Source organism: Thalassophryne amazonica, chromosome 15, assembly GCF_902500255.1.
Source record: "Thalassophryne amazonica chromosome 15, fThaAma1.1, whole genome shotgun sequence".
NCBI lineage: Eukaryota > Metazoa > Chordata > Actinopteri > Batrachoidiformes > Batrachoididae > Thalassophryne > Thalassophryne amazonica.
In genome coordinates this window covers 83,226,024-83,242,723 of record NC_047117.1, presented here as the reverse complement: position 1 = coordinate 83,242,723, position 16,700 = coordinate 83,226,024, and the positions used below count along the sequence as shown (strand labels likewise).

The 16,700-nt window shown below is 40.5% G+C and overlaps 2 protein-coding genes and 1 long non-coding RNA gene across 7 annotated transcripts in view; 2 read left to right on the top strand and 1 right to left on the bottom strand.

The window, feature by feature from the left end:
• Window positions 1-2,415: 2,415 nt before the first annotated feature.
• LOC117526165 (cyclin-dependent kinase 12-like) lies at window positions 2,416-8,028 on the top strand. Of its 4 annotated transcripts, none has more exons than XM_034188199.1 (4): window positions 2,416-2,588; window positions 4,509-5,408; window positions 5,501-5,602; window positions 6,488-8,028. In XM_034188199.1, the coding sequence occupies exons 2-4, from the start codon at window positions 4,545-4,547 to the stop codon at window positions 7,781-7,783; spliced, it is 2,262 nt and encodes a 753-aa protein (XP_034044090.1). In that variant the 5' UTR covers window positions 2,416-2,588; window positions 4,509-4,544; the 3' UTR covers window positions 7,784-8,028. The 4 variants fall into 4 exon arrangements, with proteins under 4 accessions (XP_034044090.1, XP_034044091.1, XP_034044089.1 ...); XM_034188200.1 differs by lacking the exon at window positions 2,416-2,588 and adding an exon at window positions 4,126-4,343; XM_034188201.1 differs by lacking the exon at window positions 2,416-2,588 and having other exon boundaries at window positions 4,437-4,978; window positions 5,012-5,408.
• A 3,982-nt stretch (window positions 8,029-12,010) lies between these two features.
• LOC117525620 overlaps window positions 12,011-16,700 on the bottom strand; it is a 28,463-nt gene continuing 23,773 nt past the window's right edge. Inside the window, exon 2 of the long non-coding RNA XR_004565105.1 lies at window positions 12,011-12,155. This is a non-coding gene — a long non-coding RNA (uncharacterized LOC117525620). The remainder of the gene's footprint in view (window positions 12,156-16,700) is intronic.
• LOC117525619 overlaps window positions 14,712-16,700 on the top strand; it is a 30,576-nt gene continuing 28,587 nt past the window's right edge. Inside the window, exons 1-3 of one of the 2 annotated variants that reach the window (XM_034187517.1) lie at window positions 14,712-14,882; window positions 15,518-16,016; window positions 16,222-16,371. In XM_034187517.1, the coding sequence (XP_034043408.1) occupies window positions 15,564-16,016; window positions 16,222-16,371 (603 nt within the window). In that variant the 5' untranslated portion in view covers window positions 14,712-14,882; window positions 15,518-15,563. The remainder of the gene's footprint in view (window positions 14,883-15,517; window positions 16,017-16,221; window positions 16,372-16,700) is intronic. The other variant, XM_034187518.1, reaches the window with a different exon arrangement.

Sequence of the window (16,700 nt, the reverse complement as noted above, 5' to 3'; positions counted from 1 at the left end):
CTGTCATAAGCTTTCTCTAAATCCACAAACACATCTCCTGGCCTTTTCTATACTTCTGCATTAGTACTCTCAGAGCAAATGTTGCAGTTGTAGTGTTCTTTCTCACCCTGAAACCATATTGCTGGTCACAGATCTTCACTCATCTTCATCTTTTCAGGTCCCATCTTATCTTAGGGACCTCGTAGTACCATATTACCCCATTAGAGCGCTTTGCTCTCAGACTGCGGGCTTACTTGTAGTTCCTAGGGTTTGTAAGAGTAGAATGGGAGGCAGAGCCTTCAGCTTTCAGGCTCCTCTCCTGTGGAACCAGCTCCCAATTCAGATCAGGGAGACAGATACCCTCTCTACTTTTAAGATTAGGCTTAAAACTTTCCTTTTCGCTAAGGCTTATAGTTAGGGCTGGATCGGGTGACCCTGGACCATCCCTTGGTTATGCTGCTTTAGACGTAGATTGTGGGGGGGTTCCCATGATGCACTGTTTCTTTCTCTTTTTGCTCCGTATGCATCACTCTGCATTTAATCATTAGTGATCGATCTCTGCCCCCCTTCACGGCATGTCTTTTTCCTGTTTTTTTCCCTCAGCCTCAACCAGTCTCAGCAGAAGACTGCCCCTCCCTGAGCCTGGTTCTGCTGGAGGTTTCTTCCTGTTAAAAGGGAGTTTTTCCTTCCCACTGTGGCCAAGTGCTTGCTCATAGGGGGTCGTTTTGACCATTGGGGTTTTTCATAATTATTGTATGGCCTTGCCTTACAATATGGAGCGCCTTGGGGCAACTGTTTGTTGTGATTTGGCTCTATATAAGAAAAAAGTTGATTGATTGATTGATTGACTCTAAGCCTAGGTTCTACTACTCTTTCCCATAACTTCATGCTTTGGCTGGTCAACTTTATGCCTCTGTAGTTACTGCAGCTCTGCACATCACCCTTGTTCTTAAAAATAGGAACCAACACACTTAGTCTCCACTCTTCGGGCATCCTCTCACTTTCCAAGATTTTATTAAAGACTGGTTAGAAACTCCTCTGCCACATTTCCATGCCTCCACTGGAATGTGATCTGGACCAACTGCCTCATCCTCTTCATAGCTGCCCTAACTTTATCCTTACTGATCTCTTGTACTTCCTGATCATCCAACCTTTTCTCTCTCTCATTTTCTTCATTCATCAGCTCCTCAAAATATCCCCTCCACCTTCTCAACACACACTCCTCGCTTGTCAGCACATTACCATGTGCCGGTTTCGGTCATAGACTGTATTTTTTTTAATAAACTATATATTTTTTCTTTTTATATTATCTTTTCTTTCTTCTTTCAAACACAGCAGCAAATCTCATCAACTCTGCCAGAAAATGACGTGATCAGGTAGTTGGGACATTTATTTATTTTGCTGTTCTGCTTTAAAATGTTTAACACTTGAGTTAAAAACTATTTATGAATAGAACTTTATGTGGCGAAAATATTGTACATAAGAGTGATTCTTAGACTACGGGCACTTATGTCCTTTGATCATATTGTATGAAAAACAGAAAAAAGGGGAAATTTCACACTTTTATAGTTATCTTTACAATGAAAGTGTGAAGAAATTTTTTCTAGTAGTCTATGATGACTTTTTCACCTTTTTTCAGCATCATTATATGCAAATATTGCCGTTTTGTGCTTGTCCCACACCCAGACTTTTGATCTTCAATGATAAAAATGAATGGTAAAGAAACGTTTTTTCTAATGTTTTAAAATATCTCTGAATAAAATATCAGTAAAATAATCAAAACATAATTGGGGTATTCAATGTCATACAACTGTTTTTTTTTTTTAAACAAAATGTAGTTGTCCCACACTATTGCTGTAATTTCCACCACAACACTGTAATGTCCCTTTAAACAGTTTGTATGAAAGATTGTTTGGGTAGTTTCTATGGAGATAAACAGTGACATCAGAGCACATGTATATAGCGCCAAATCACAACAAACAGTTGCCCCAAGGTGCTTTATATTGTAAGGCAATGGTGTGGTGGAAATTACCTTTACAAGGCCAATAGTGCCCGTAGTTAAAGAATCACCCATAACACAGTAGCAAATAAAAAGGCATGAACCAGTCTGTTTTACGTCTGTGTGAGCCAATCAGATGCGCTCAGTGCGTCGCTCTCCAGCCAATGAAATAGAAGAACTCGCTACTATATGCCTGCCTCTTTTCCGCGTGTGCAGTGGTCAAGCTTCACATGCACGTTATTTGTGGCGATAATCTGAGGGGAAAAAAAAGCAAAACGGAAAGAAGCAGTGGAACAAGCGAAAAATAAAGTGTCCCCAAATGGTTCACAATTGTGGTGACACTGATTTGTGTCATAATTCCTCACAAATCCAGGCTGTTCAAACCCCGGCCACATGGTGGCGGAGTTGAAAAATGTGTTGCAGATTTGGCAGGAAACCGGACTAGCTCGATAAATTGCTAATGCAAAGCTCGGTGCAAGAAAAAAATTACCGAAAACAATTTCACTAATTAGCAAATAGTTTGCTGTTGTTGAGAGATTGCCAGATTCAGATTTTTGCTTCTTCTATCTGGCCAAGTTTGACCTGTAAGCGGAAGCGTGCTGCGGTCAAGGTAATCTCTAATCTCGTTCGTGAGCGTTTAGTTTTGCTAACTGTCGCTATGATCGTCCTTTAGCTAACATTTGCCTTAATTTGTGGACAACCAGACAGAAGACTTGCGTGCAGACGTGTCGCTTCTAACTGGGTATTATGTCAAAATGATTATACTTTATCCGTCATCACTGCGGCCGATTTGTTGTTCTACACGAGTTAGCCACATAACGCTAGCATTAGCCTGTTAGCTGAAACAAAAGCTGCTGCAGTCTACTCTTTACGACGTTTGATGGAAGCTTCCCCCACCCCAACGCATGACACATTTGCAGACTTTCTAAACTAAGCTTTTTCGTTAAAGCGCAATAAATTATATTGAATAGGCCAAATACATGCGTATGTGCATGCGCCAGTTTAGGCGGAACTACAGGCCAAAGGTGGAACGCGAGTATATCGGTTCTGAGTGCATTGCTTCTTTACCTTGGGGAAACCTGAAATTAATCTTGATTTCAAATTAGGTCACAATGGAAATACTTTTCATAAAGTTTCAGAGTAAAAGACCGCTGGTGTATTATGTACTTTCCCCTGGGCTCAGTGTAAAGCTAAATAAATGCAGTACCTAAATGTAGTACCTAAATGTAACTAACTTGTCAACCATGTTGTATGCTGGTGAACAGGTTTGTCTTCCCCATCTGTGACTGATCTTCAGATTCTCTTACAAGGTTGTGATAAATTTTGTGTTGATGAAGTCAACTTTAATGCTCAGAAATATTCAGTGATATTTTGTTTGAAGATGCTGAAAAAGGCTTTAATACAAAAATTTAAAATGTGTGGCAATTGTATAGAGGGTTTTCAATCACGTGACCGATTTGCTACAGGACAGGTGCCCTCTCCATTCTGGATTATAAGGAGGCTGGCGCGTGATAGAAAAATGGAGAGTGTGCGGTTATTACGATGCTTTAAATCCTCGAGGTAAAGCTATTTATCGTGATAAATGTGTAGCAGTTGGTTCAGTGGATCCGTATCTTATACCAGATACTGAATTTAGTGGTGATGTAACGAACTGGCCGACAGTGTCACACTGCGATGTTGTGAACTAGGAAGCTGCCGACCAGGTCAGCCTCGCCGGCCTCCTGCAGAGCATCACAGCGGAGCTCTGAAAGCGGAGGTCGTCTTGAAGTCCTGAGCGATTTCTCTCACCAGGCGCTAGAAGGGCAGCTTGCGGATCAGCAGCTCGGTGCTCGAGGACCACAATGCAAATAAGCATCCGTATTGGAAGCGTTCATGTGTTATCCTCTGCAGTATTTTTATGTATTCTTATATAATTTTATTGCCAAATAAAATAAGATAAAATTCTGGGAACAGTGGATTTCTGGTAGCGGCGGATCTCTCTCAGGGCCACGGTGCCGTGAGGCTTCTTCACACCGACGTTGAAGCTTCTGCAAGTGTTCGCCAAATGCACGTAGCGTATCACAGCGGCCACCGCGTCGTAATCCAGAATGGCCACGGGACACAAAATGGCGTGACCAATACATCACATGAAAACCCTCTATACATGAGGCAAACAGGTTTAGATGTCTTGACTACATTGTGTCAAATGACTTGACTGATGATGCTGACATTAAGAGACTGGTTCAGAAACTGTATGCACAAGGAAAATAATACTGCAATGAAACAAACTAGATATCTTTTTCTACCAATTTTGTAATAGACTTTTCAAGGAAACTGATTGCTTTTGTTCCACTCCCAAGAGCAATTATTCTGAAATGGCATACAGGTAGTGGCTTTCTCAGACCTGCTATGACTGTCTGTTGGATTATACAACAGACATGTTTGATGTTTACTTTTCTGTTCAGTTACCTGCAGTAAATTTTAGTAATTTTTTTTTTACAGATGAAACCTACACATTGAAATCAACACTGCTTTTCCTTTCTTGCTGCAGACTTTGTTGTCCGCTCTTCTTGGAGTCTGCTGGACGATGTATTTACACAAGTCTCAGTACGACGATGGTCAGAAGTATAATGATATGCATGCACGGCTGTTGGATGACTATGACAGAAGTAAAGAAAAGCAAACATCTCGCAGTGAAATATTGCAGGATTTTTATAGTAAATATGGTGAGGAGGCATACAGTGGCACAGAGAGGAGAGAGTATAATGACTCGCCAAAAAGGCTGTACACTGAAGACCCATTGAAGCGGGACTGGAGTAGAAACAGTCCAGGGAGGAGACGCATGTCTTCTCCAGGTTATAGTGTCCCAGAAAAGAAAAGAGGGCGGTATCCAGAAGATGATGATGATTACTACAAATACAGGAATGAACCTGATGATAAAATGTACATGAAAGACTCTAGACCCAGGCATGATGGGCCTGATTCAAAATACAGGAAGGACTATGACAGGCACGATTCAAGATACAGAGAAAAGTATGATGGACAAGAATCAAGATACAGGGATCAGGATGATGGACACGATTTAAAAGACAGGAAGGACTATGATAGACAAGACTTGAGACACAGGGAGAGGAGGGGGGTGTATGACAGGCAAGAACCAAGATACAGAGAGAAGTATGATGGACAAGAATCAAAATACAGAGAGCAGTATGGTGGACACAACTTGAAAGACAGAAAGGACTACGATAGGCAAGACTTGAGACACAGAGAAAGGAGGGGGTCGTATGACAGGCAAGAACCAAGTCGCAGGGATCAGGATGGTGATTTCTCATACAGGCCATCGCCTGAGGGATTCACTCACAGACGACAATCTGGATATCCTAAAGATGCTCCAGATAGGAACCGGGGCCATTCACAAGAGAGGACACATTCATATGAATTTCCTACGAAGGTTAATCATGTTTTGCATTGAAGTACTCCGAATTGCATTTGCCAGATTGAACTGTGTTTTAATTGTTCAATATTTTTCTTCATTTTGAACAGGTTTATCCCATGCTCAGAGAAAAGAGTGATCGTATTTTCACAGATTCTGTGGAACCTCGCCACACTGAGACAAAATTTCCAATAAATGGATCCAGTGGACAGGTGAGTTTATTTCCCCTCTTACTGGTACTTTGAGTGCATTTACACAACTGATGTTGGTCATCTCTGGTGGTATTTTTATTTAAGTAAACTTTGGACTTGGCTTTTGCCATTTTGTATCCAGCTGATCAAATACGCTAAAGACTTGAGTGTGTGCAGATGAACTATTTGGATGTTTCGTTCATATCCTCCTGACTACCAGGATATATATGGATATCTAAGTTTTTAGAAAACGGACGCAAATGCAGATGAAATCAGCGCGGAGTGCAGACAGAATCCACCATTCATATTTACATTCAGCATTGAACATAAATGATGCTCATGTCTGTTTCATATAGTTGAAAAAAAATGTCTCAAACTTTTGAAACAATTGCTAATTCGATGACAATTAAATGTAGTCAGACAATGTACAAACCCGATGCGTATCATTGGATTTCCAATACATATCACAATATCGATACAATTATCTGCTTAGTATTGCTGATATAAATTTTATTTCTAGCTATTTAGTATTTTAGTAATATTGCTTATTGTGTGTTCTATTTTATTTTGTACATTTTCACGTTTTTCTTTGCCTTTACCCTATCCCAAATTGATTTCAGGACCTACCCAGGACTCATAATCATTTTCATATTTATGACTTCCGTAACCCTAATAGGTCTGATTTTAAAGACAACCCCAGACAAACGCAGTAATGCCTGAGCTTAGATATTGCTTCAAGAACAAATAAATAAATAAAATATACTGCTTCACATTCCACTTGCGCTGATTACTGATGTTTCGATAATACAGCTAACCGGTATGGACTTCTGATATGTAGCTGCTGGGTCTAGTAAAGAGCACAGATGTAGGTACAATAAACTGGTTTCTTCTGTGTTTCTCCATCAGTCTTTGGGATATGTTCACCAGAGTCCTATTCAGGAGGAGATTAAATCCAATGAAGGTTTCCAACGTTTCCTCAGTGTACTCAACAAAGGTGTGAATGTCGCCATGCTTAACAAGATGATGACTCAAGACTCTGCAAGAGTGGATGCTCCATCTCCATCTCCAACTTACTTTTCAAATGCAAAGCATTCATGGTCCCCTCCTTACAGTGAGAGGCAACAGCAAAAATACCAAACTACCCACAAATGGAGCAAACCTGATGAGTCCCAAGGACATGCTTCTCCACAGTACAGATCTTTGAGCCCAAAGGATTACTCTTTGCCTGATACAAAGCCTAGAAAAAGGCATGATGAGCCAGTAAGCACCACCTTCAGTGCTTACAGTCAATCCAGGTCCCCCACTGTAGTAGAAAGAATGAGACTGAAACCAGAAGATGAGCACAAGCACCGACAGGTGCAGGATGTTTTGCACGCCATCGGCATGGATTTGGGATTCGAGGAGCTGGGCCAAATGACACATCGAATTCAGGAGCGGCTATATGGTAAGGATAATGACAGGGGTCACCATCGTAGTAGCCGGGAGAAGAACACGCTCCAGTCATTTTCTCCAAGACGACAAACCAGATCCTCTTCATCACCCGGTAGATTGGAGGAGGCGGGCCAACTGTCACCTCGTATTCCACGATGGTTACATTGGAAAGACAGCAGGGGCCAGAGCAGGGAAAAGGACATGAAACAGGCTTTTTCTCCAAAGAGCCGAAGCAGATCTAGATCCTCATCAAGCAGATCTAGTTATGGTCCCGGTGCTCGGACCTATACCCAGAGAAAAGATCAGGAGATAAAATACGGTCGCTTTGCTGCAGAGAGCAGCAGTAAGTCTGCACAGGACACTGAGAAGTCTGAAAGTCACCACCAGAGACGCACTGGTGCGTTGTCTTCATTCCCCACAAACCCAACCAGCACTCAGTCTCAACTGCCGTTGCCTCCGCCTGCAGTGCCACCTTTCCCCCTCATGCCCTTTCCACCAATAGGGTTCCTGCCTCCGCCTCCAACTGTGCCTCCTCCCTGGCCCCGGCCTTTTGCCCACCCCCCGCCCCCTTTTCTCTCCTACCCCTCTGCTCCACATTTAAATGCTTTCCCAGCATTATGTGCTCAACAGTCTGTCTTCGGTGCTCATCCTCCTCCATATTTCAACACACCGCCGCCGTATCCAATTCAGCAATTACAAAACACACAGAAGACAAAACCGCAAGCAAGGCCCCGCTGTTTACAGGTCATTACGCCCAAACAACCCGGATGAAGACTGATGGATTTGGGTGAAATTAGATGACAGAAGGTGAATAATTGTGAGGTTATGGATGATTTTTATTGTATTATTATTACTAAATACAGAAAGCAGATCCATCTGATTCGTTGCGATGACTTTGAACAAAACAGCAGAATCCAAAAGAGAAAACTGTGTATTCACGACACTACAAATAATGTACAAACTGTTTATTTGACCTTCATGGTGGCAAAAATCAGTTTTGAAACTGTCTTGGCAAACAAAGGTTTCAGAAAAGTTTGAAACAATGCAGACATTTAAATTCACAACTGCCTGAGTGGTTTGGGAGACCTGAAGTCTAGCCTCCACATTGGGCTTTGATCCTTAATCTAGTTTGCTGTTGTTGTACCTGTAACACAATGACTGAAGCATGTGTAGAAAATTTTTATACTTTTTTCTAAAGGCTAAATTGGTTTTATCAAATATTTACTTTAATACTGACATTTGATAAGCTGTAATTTTCAGTATGTCTTGGTCCAAAGAGGTCTTGTTGTAGAATCCAGGGTTCTATTCAAATAGTACACCGTAGTCCAATGTCTTGTCCTTGTGTTGTTGCTGACTTACAAAATATATGTGGCCCATGTTAAACTGTTTTTTGTTTGTTTTTGGGTTTTTTTGTTTGTTTGTTTTTTTGGAGGGGGGTCAACAACAAAATGATACTGTAAATACTTGAGTTGCATAATATTAAATATGCTACATAGTGAGCAGTTATTGTATTCATTTTTCTGTTTTGTTAAAAAAAGTTTGGTTTGAGGACACGTGATGCTCAGATGTGGGGCTGTCACTGGCTTTTGTGAATTTGCTCTCTGAGGAGGGATACACAATTCATGCAGATGCTATTGTTGCAAACTTAAACAATAAACGTTCAAATACGGCACATGGTGGTGGAAAACTGGTTTTGAAAAATGGTCAGCTGTTGAATTTCATACATATGTTACCCTAAATAAAACCTCTGCATTTCAATTTGATTTTGTATAGCCCTGAATCCCAGCAAAGCTGCTTCATTGCGCTTCACACAAGTAAAATCTACCTTGACCAACCCTTAGAGCAAGCACAAAGGTGATAGTGGTGAGGAAACTTTCCCTCTGATGATATTGAGGAAGAAACCTCAAGCAGACCAGACTAAAAGGGATGACCCGCTGCTTAGGCCACTCTAACAGTTACAAGGTTTTTACAAAGCTGAAGAAACAGGAAATCAAAACATTGCTTGCTACATCAGCTTCAGGAATGGCATCTCGTGGTCAGTCCAGCATCCCGTTGTCCACAGATGCCACTCCCATGCATTGGCCTCCGCACCTCGGACAGAGAGAAAAAGAGCAGAATCAGTTAGCCGGAAAAACCACACCTAAGGTGCAACCCCTGGCAAAAATTATGGAATCACCGGCCTCGGAGGATGTTGTTTAATTTTGTAGAAAAAAAGATCACAGACATGACACAAAACTAAAGTCATTTCAAATGGCAACTTTCTGGCTTTAAGAAACACTATAAGAAATCAGGAAAAAAAAATTGTGGCAGTCAGTAACGGTTACTTTTTTAGACCAAGCAGAGGGAAAAAAATATGGAATCACTCAATTCTGAGGATAAAAATTATGGAATCATGAAAAACAAAAGAACGCTCCAACACATCACTAGTATTTTGTTGCACCACCTCTGGCTTTTATAACAGCTACAGTCTCTGAGGCATGGACTTAATGAGTGACAAACAGTACTCTTCATCAGTCTGGCTCCAACTTTCTCCGATTGCTGTTACCAGATCAACTTTGCAGGTTGGAGCCTTGTCATGGACCATTTTCTTCAACTTCCACCAAAGATTTTCAATTGGATTAAGATGCGGGCTATTTGCAGGCCATGATATTGACCCTATGTGTCTTTTTGCAAGGAATGTTTTCACAGTTTTTGCTCTATGGCAAGATGCATTATCATCTTGAAAAATGATTTCATCATCCCCAAACATCCTTTCAATTGATGGGATAAGAAAAGTGTCCAAAATGTCAACGTAAACTTGTGCATTTATTGATGATGTAATGACAGCCATCTCCCCAGTGCCTTTACCTGACATGCAGCCCCATATCATCAGTGACTGTGGAAATTTACATGTTCTCTTCAGGCAATCATCTTTATAAATCTCATTGGAACGGCACCAAACAAAAGTTCCAGCATCATCACCTTGCCCAATGCAGATTCGAGATTCATCACTGAATATGACTTTCATCCAGTCATCCACAGTCCATGATTGCTTTTCCTTAGCCCATTGTAACCTTGTCTTTTTCTGTTTAGGTGTTGATGGCTTTCGTTTAGCTTTTCTGTATGTAAATCCCATTTCCTTGTTTGTATTTGGTCCAGAGTTTAGACACAGCTGACTGTGAACAACCAACATCTTTTGCAACATTGCGTGATGATTTACCCTCTTTTAAGAGTTTGATAATCCTCTCCTTTGTTTCAATTGACATCTCTCGTGTTGGAGCCATGATTCATGTCAGTCCACTTGGTGCAACAGCTCTCCAAGGTGTGATCACTCCTTTTTAGATGCAGACTAACGAGCAGATCTGATTTGATGCAGGTGTTAGTTTTGGGGATGAAAATTTACAGGGTGATTCCATAATTTATTCCTCAGAATTGAGTGAGTCCATTTTTTTCCCTCTGCTTGGTCTAAAAAAAGTAACCGTTACTGACTGCCACAATTATTTTTCCTGATTTCTTATAGTGTTTCTTAAAGCCAAAAAGTTGCCATTTGAAATGACTTTAGTTTTGTCATGTCTGTGATCTGCTTTTTTTCTACAAAATTAAACAACTGAATGAACATCCTCCACGGCCGGTGATTCCATAATTATTGCCAGGGGTTGTATAACTGAAAAGCATTAAATCGGCAGGAAAGCAGAAAATACTAAGGTGATCACCTGCTGCTAGCCCTAAGCTTCACTAAGATCCAGAATGTTGATGAAGTTGCAGCTGAGATCTGTCCCATTACGAATAAAATGAAAAGTATAAGAAGCATAGTTCCATAGTAAGCTAGTATGCTAGCCATATGAAAGGGAGAAAAAATGCCTTAAGTGTGGAATTAAATGTTTATAGAATCTTGTTTTATTGCTCATTCCACAAAGCAGGTGCATGATAAGAGAAAGCTCTGTGGCCAGCAGAGGTTTTATTCACCCTAGGTAAACAAAGCAGTCCTGTGTCCTGAGAACGCCGGGCTGGTACGTAGGGCTAGCTAGGTAAGCTAAGCAGGGAGTTGCTACTAGTAGCAGAATGTTAAAATCTGATCTCACAGGGATGGGAAGCCAGTGAAGAGACACCAAAATGGGTGTAATGTGGTCAAACTTTCTGCTTCCTGTCAAGAGTCTGGCAGCAGCATTTTAAACCAGTTGGAGACCCCTAATGCTGGACTGCGTTAAACCACAAAATAGTCCAATCTAGAAGAAACAAATGCATGAATCAGGGTCTCTGTGGCAGCCATAGAGAGGAAGGGACAAATCTTTGCTATGTTTCGCAGGTGAAAACAGGCCTAGTAATATCTAATGTGGAGGTCAAACGACAATGTGCAATCAAAAATCACCCCAAGGTTCCTCACTTTGTTAGTGTGATGTATGTCACACATGCCTAAGTTAAACGTTAGCTGGTCAAACTGATGCCGATGTCTCGCTGGACCAAGAGCCATCATTTCAGTCTTGTCCTTGGATATGATGTCAGCAATGCAAGGACATTGAGTAAGACCAAAATAATTCTTCAGCCTGTCAAGTAGAATATGGAATACAGAGCTTTCTCTTACCATGCCCTGTTCTGTGGAATGATCACCCTGCGTCAATAAAGCAGATTCTGTAGAGACTTTAAAGTCCAGACTTAAGATGCACTTATTTTCCCTTTTGTATGGCTGTCATACTGGCATGTTATGTTTCTATGCTTTTTACGCTTTAATTTAATAGGAAACAGAGCGTGCCGCAGCTTCAACTTAATCTAAATTCTGGGTCTTTAGTGAAGTTTAGGGTTAGTGGCTGGTGATCACCTTTGTATTTCTTCTGTTTTTCTTGTTGCTTAATGCTGTCAAATTACACTGTATTTGTTGTCTTTTTGGTGCCTGTTTTCTCTCTCTCTCTCTCTCTCTCTCTCTGTTTGAGGTGCGGCTCCATCCAGAGATGGTGTCGATGTCTGTTTCTGAAACCCTCCTGTCCTGTGCACTGGCAACATTTCTTGTATGTTATGTTTGTGAATTGTTTTGTAATTTGTGTCTGTAGCATGGCCCAAGCAGAGGGTCACCCCTTTGAGTCTGGTCTGCTTGAGGTTTCTTCCTCAGAGGGAGTTTTTCCATACCACTGCTGCCTGTGGGCTTGCTCTGAGGGTTGATAAAGTTAGACTTGAGGCAACTTTGTTGTGGTTCGGCGCTATATAAATGAAATAAATTGAAACTGAATTAAATTGAATTGAATACAATGATCCACCGTATCAAATGCAGCGCTAGTTAGATTTTGCTGGAATATTTTTGCATTTGATTTTACTGGAATAGCGAACACGATCTTCTGAAACACCAAGCATCTGCTTAGCTGATGTGCTGTTGTACAATAAATGTGAGTGTACCCGGTGCACCATTATGTTGCTGAGGCCTTTCTGATACATTTCTACAAGACATTACTAAAATACTCAGAATTAAATAGACTTGAAATACTTTGCAATTCCAATTTGTTAAGGCACAGCCTAAATGAATTTGTAATGAAAATGTTTGAGCACCAAACAAAACTACATTTTTCAGATGTCCTCCTAAAACCATTCCCTGTCACATGAGAACAGAAATGTAGGTTTTCTGTTCCAGTTTTTGACTTTTCAAAGGTTTGTCTACCAAAATTACTGCTCAAAAGGTAGCAGTGGACATTTTGAATGACCTGGTAATTGTATCTGTGGGCATAAAGACAATAAGGGCAACACCGAGCTGACCTGATCTTGTTCTTCAGTCACATGAGTGACTGTAGTTTGGTTGAAGATAATATTCCTTGACCTTTGTAAAAATGAACATAAGTTCAGAAGATATCTGAACGGACCTGAGAGCAACAGGCCAAAAAACAGGCAGATATGACCTTGACCCCGCTGTTTGACCTTTGGCAAACATCACCTTGCCTGGGCCAGGTTTGGTGCAGTTTGTTGTGCAAAAACTTAAGTTTTGACCTTTGACCTCATTAATCTTGACACCAGTTATTGACCTTTGTCAAATATGCTCTCACTTGAGTGATTTCTGAACCTATGTACATGTGCACCAAGTTCAGTGCAAATCAGATATAAAAAAAAAACCTTCAGTTTTAACCTTTGACCTCAACAACCATGACATTTGGCAAAACAAACTCTTCAAGAGCAATTCTGGGGTTGAATGTCATCCACATATCAAGTTTAGTCAGGTATGCTGCATTCAAAACACACTCAAGTTTGGAGATTTCAACTGCTAGGTTGGGGGAAAATACTATGAATACTCCAATGGACCGGAATTTTAACTCGGAAACTCATAAGGAAATTGGGCAACCCGAATATCCGAGTTGACACGTTGAAAATGTACTGTTAAAATGAATTTTTAACAAGACATTAGTGCTATATGTAATATATTCACATTCTCCATGCAGTTAGTTACCAGCACCACACAAAAGCAAAATCTGACATCTGACGATTTCATTTAGCCCAAGTGATAAAGTTAGCCCTTCTGTGATAGGCTAAACAGTTGCTCTATACTTGTCTAGTATGATGATTGATTCTAGCATACAGCCGTGTACATACGGGCGTTCAGTTACATTTTTTTTTCAACCCATATAACTAACTGGTAAAGTTTTTTCCTACCTTTATGTCACAGTGGGTTCATCTGCATTTTGATAAACCTAAAATAAACTTAATTGTTGAAACCTTAGAACAAATAAGTTGAATACAATGGATTTTCTTAAGACATGTATTTCTTCTAATGAATAATTAGAAAGTGCAGAGTGAATCATGAAAATATTTTCATCCAGCCAACAAAGAAACCCGCAGCAATAAAGCTTCACAAACAGCCGTGGAACCCTGTCTCTATTACATGTTATGGTGCATGTAAAAAGACACCAACAGGGCAACAAAAAGGTTCACCTGTTACTGGGCTTTCATGACTGGTAATCAACACACCCATGAAAAATGTCAGATTTTTCATGCAGATTTAGAGTTAAAGTTAAGATTTCCAAAGTCACCTCATATAGTTGAGAAATTCAGATCTGAGTTTTCTTGGGGAACACTCACAGTTGTACTTAGCTGCTGACAATTTTGAATATGCTCAAATCTGCTATGACTTTTCCCAGTTTGAGCCGATCTGTGCCATGCCACGTGAGGCATATGCCAGGGCACTGTCAGGAGCTGGCAACATTTTCACATTCAGCTGTATACCCAAAAATGATCTGACTTAACTGTTCCAGTTATATCGGGTGTCCCAAAAAAATATGCAACATTTTATCAGCAAAGAAAATGGTCAAAGCATATGTCTAGGAAATAAATTTATGGTGGGATAGAAAGCTGAAAGGAAGTTTTTCATACCAGTGTCAATAATGGCCCTGCATTTTGTCAGTCTAGCATAAAGTCACTGCCCGTTTGACACTCTTGCTCTGGTGCCAAAACTTGATAATTTTTGTTCGCTGTAGTATGGTTAATCTTGGTATTTTCCTGAGTCCTGCTTGGCATCAACATAAACTTCAGGGTCTCTGCAAGTAAAAAAAAGAAACATAAGTGATTAAGTTTGTAGCATTTAAGGGTCAAACCGAGTGTTTTAAATGTTGTATATTTTTTGGGACACCCTATATATATGCCTTGCAGAATGGATGTGTAACATTTAAACTGATGAAAGAATGCTATTTGTACTCCAGCCAGCTGGCGGCGCTAAACAACGCCGCTGGCTTCCATTTGACACGGATATCGCTGTTGCGCTAATCCAGTTTTTGACTCCAGTCGTGCTGGTTTTAAACATATCGGCTGTTGTTCTTGCGTTCTTTTGGAACTAGCCACAAAAATTCTCCTTTTCCCCCGCCCATCTATATTTTCAGCGTCACACTATCGATTAATCTCATCAAGAAATGCAGTTGAAGATGAGGTAATTTCATAAGCTTACTGTTGTAGCTAGTTAGCTGTTTGCTAAACGACGTCTAAATGTGAGATTTATTTTTTTAAGTGAGCAACCAACCAAGTAAATAATAGTTTGTTGCACTGTGGTGACATTTATTTGTCAAACTTTAACATGGCTAGTAGCCTGCTTGCGCTTTTTGTTTTTTGGCCTTTGCTTCGTAAGCGATTGTTGTAAATAGGTACGGAATCTCGCCCCTTAGTATGAGGGTTAGTGAATGGGATGCCGTGGGGTTGTCAAATGATGATGATCAGCCAATCAGAATTCATGTTTTGGGACATTTTTCCTGGAACTGTAGCCAGTGTCTTAAAATAAATAGTGATAACATAGCAGTTAAATACATACATTGATTTTTCTATTTCTAACCCTCTCCTTTCCTCTAACCATAACCCCCCTGACTAACTCGCCCTGCATTTTGTGCTCCCGTTGTCACAAAATGAATTCATACTTGCGCATGTGCACTTAGAATCAACCTGAGTGGTCGGAAAAGAAAATACGGGTAAAGAATTGTACGCCACAGGGCAGCTGACGTTAAAATAACGTTGCAACTGTCAGTATAATGCTTAAATGAGATCATGATTCACCTTGTTTTTCTCATCATGTAGGACTTAAGACGAACGGCACAGACAGCTGGACAGACCAGATATAAACATGTGGAGTGCCCCAGGAATTAACAATCCACCGATGGGATTGGGAATGAATGCAAAAAATACACAACTCTGTCCTCCTTATCTCAGCTTTGGCAGTGGAATGTCAACAGCTGGGCATAATGATTCAGATGGACAAAAAATGAGGGAGGATGAAGAGGACCCAGAGCTGGCAAGGAAACGGAAAGAACTTCAAGAGATTGAAGAACAAATTATATTAAAGAAAGCTGCCCTTTATCTGAAACAAGGCAACACGTTTATGGATGACACAGCATCCTGTGGGGTTCGTGATAAACGTGTGGCCCATAACACACCAGACACATCTGGAATTCATGCTTTTTCAAGGCATTCAAATGAAGATGGAGGAAGAGCATTTTTTTGTCATAAAGGTGCACCTCTAAGAGACAGAGTGAAATCAGTTTTGCAGAAAAAGCATACTGACGACTATTTCACAAAGGTGGGTCATTGATTTGACATGTCAAACTGGTCTTGACTTCTTATATCTGCAGTTGTTTTCTTTAGCATTCTGACATCCGTGGAATGCCATTCAACTTTAAGAAGTCAGCTACTGTAAAAAAAAACAAAATAAAAATGTTCTGTCACTTCCCATAAAACACTGCTTCTTTTTGGTTTGGTTCCATCTTCAATCTAATTCTACACAGATGCAGTTCAAGACAGCCGAAGAGACTATGAACTCATTCAGCCAGAGTAAAGATGGTTTGATGAAGGAAGAACATCCACTAAGACGAAGAGTGCATGAGTTAATGAGGCGGATGTTAAGTCACGTCAGTGAAATTCCTGCAAATCGGGAGGTTTGTAACTTTTTGTTTTGTTTTTTTGTTTGCTGTATTGCCGCTGTAGTTGCAGGACAGAACCATTATGCATGTAAACACAAAGACAGTATCTCAGTTATGTCACTCGTTTGAGCTTTTCCTCATATCTTTGACAGTCTTCAGGCTTCAGAGATAAAATACAACTAGAGGAGAAGCTCATTTCAAACAAATGAAAATAAATTATTATTTTTAAATTGTGAAGAATTTGTGCTTTTTAAGTTTTCTCAAGACATTGAGGTACGCTTGAAAAGCCACCTGTGATATTGATTGACACAGCCTTTTTGTTATCGCCACTGAATGGCAGAAGA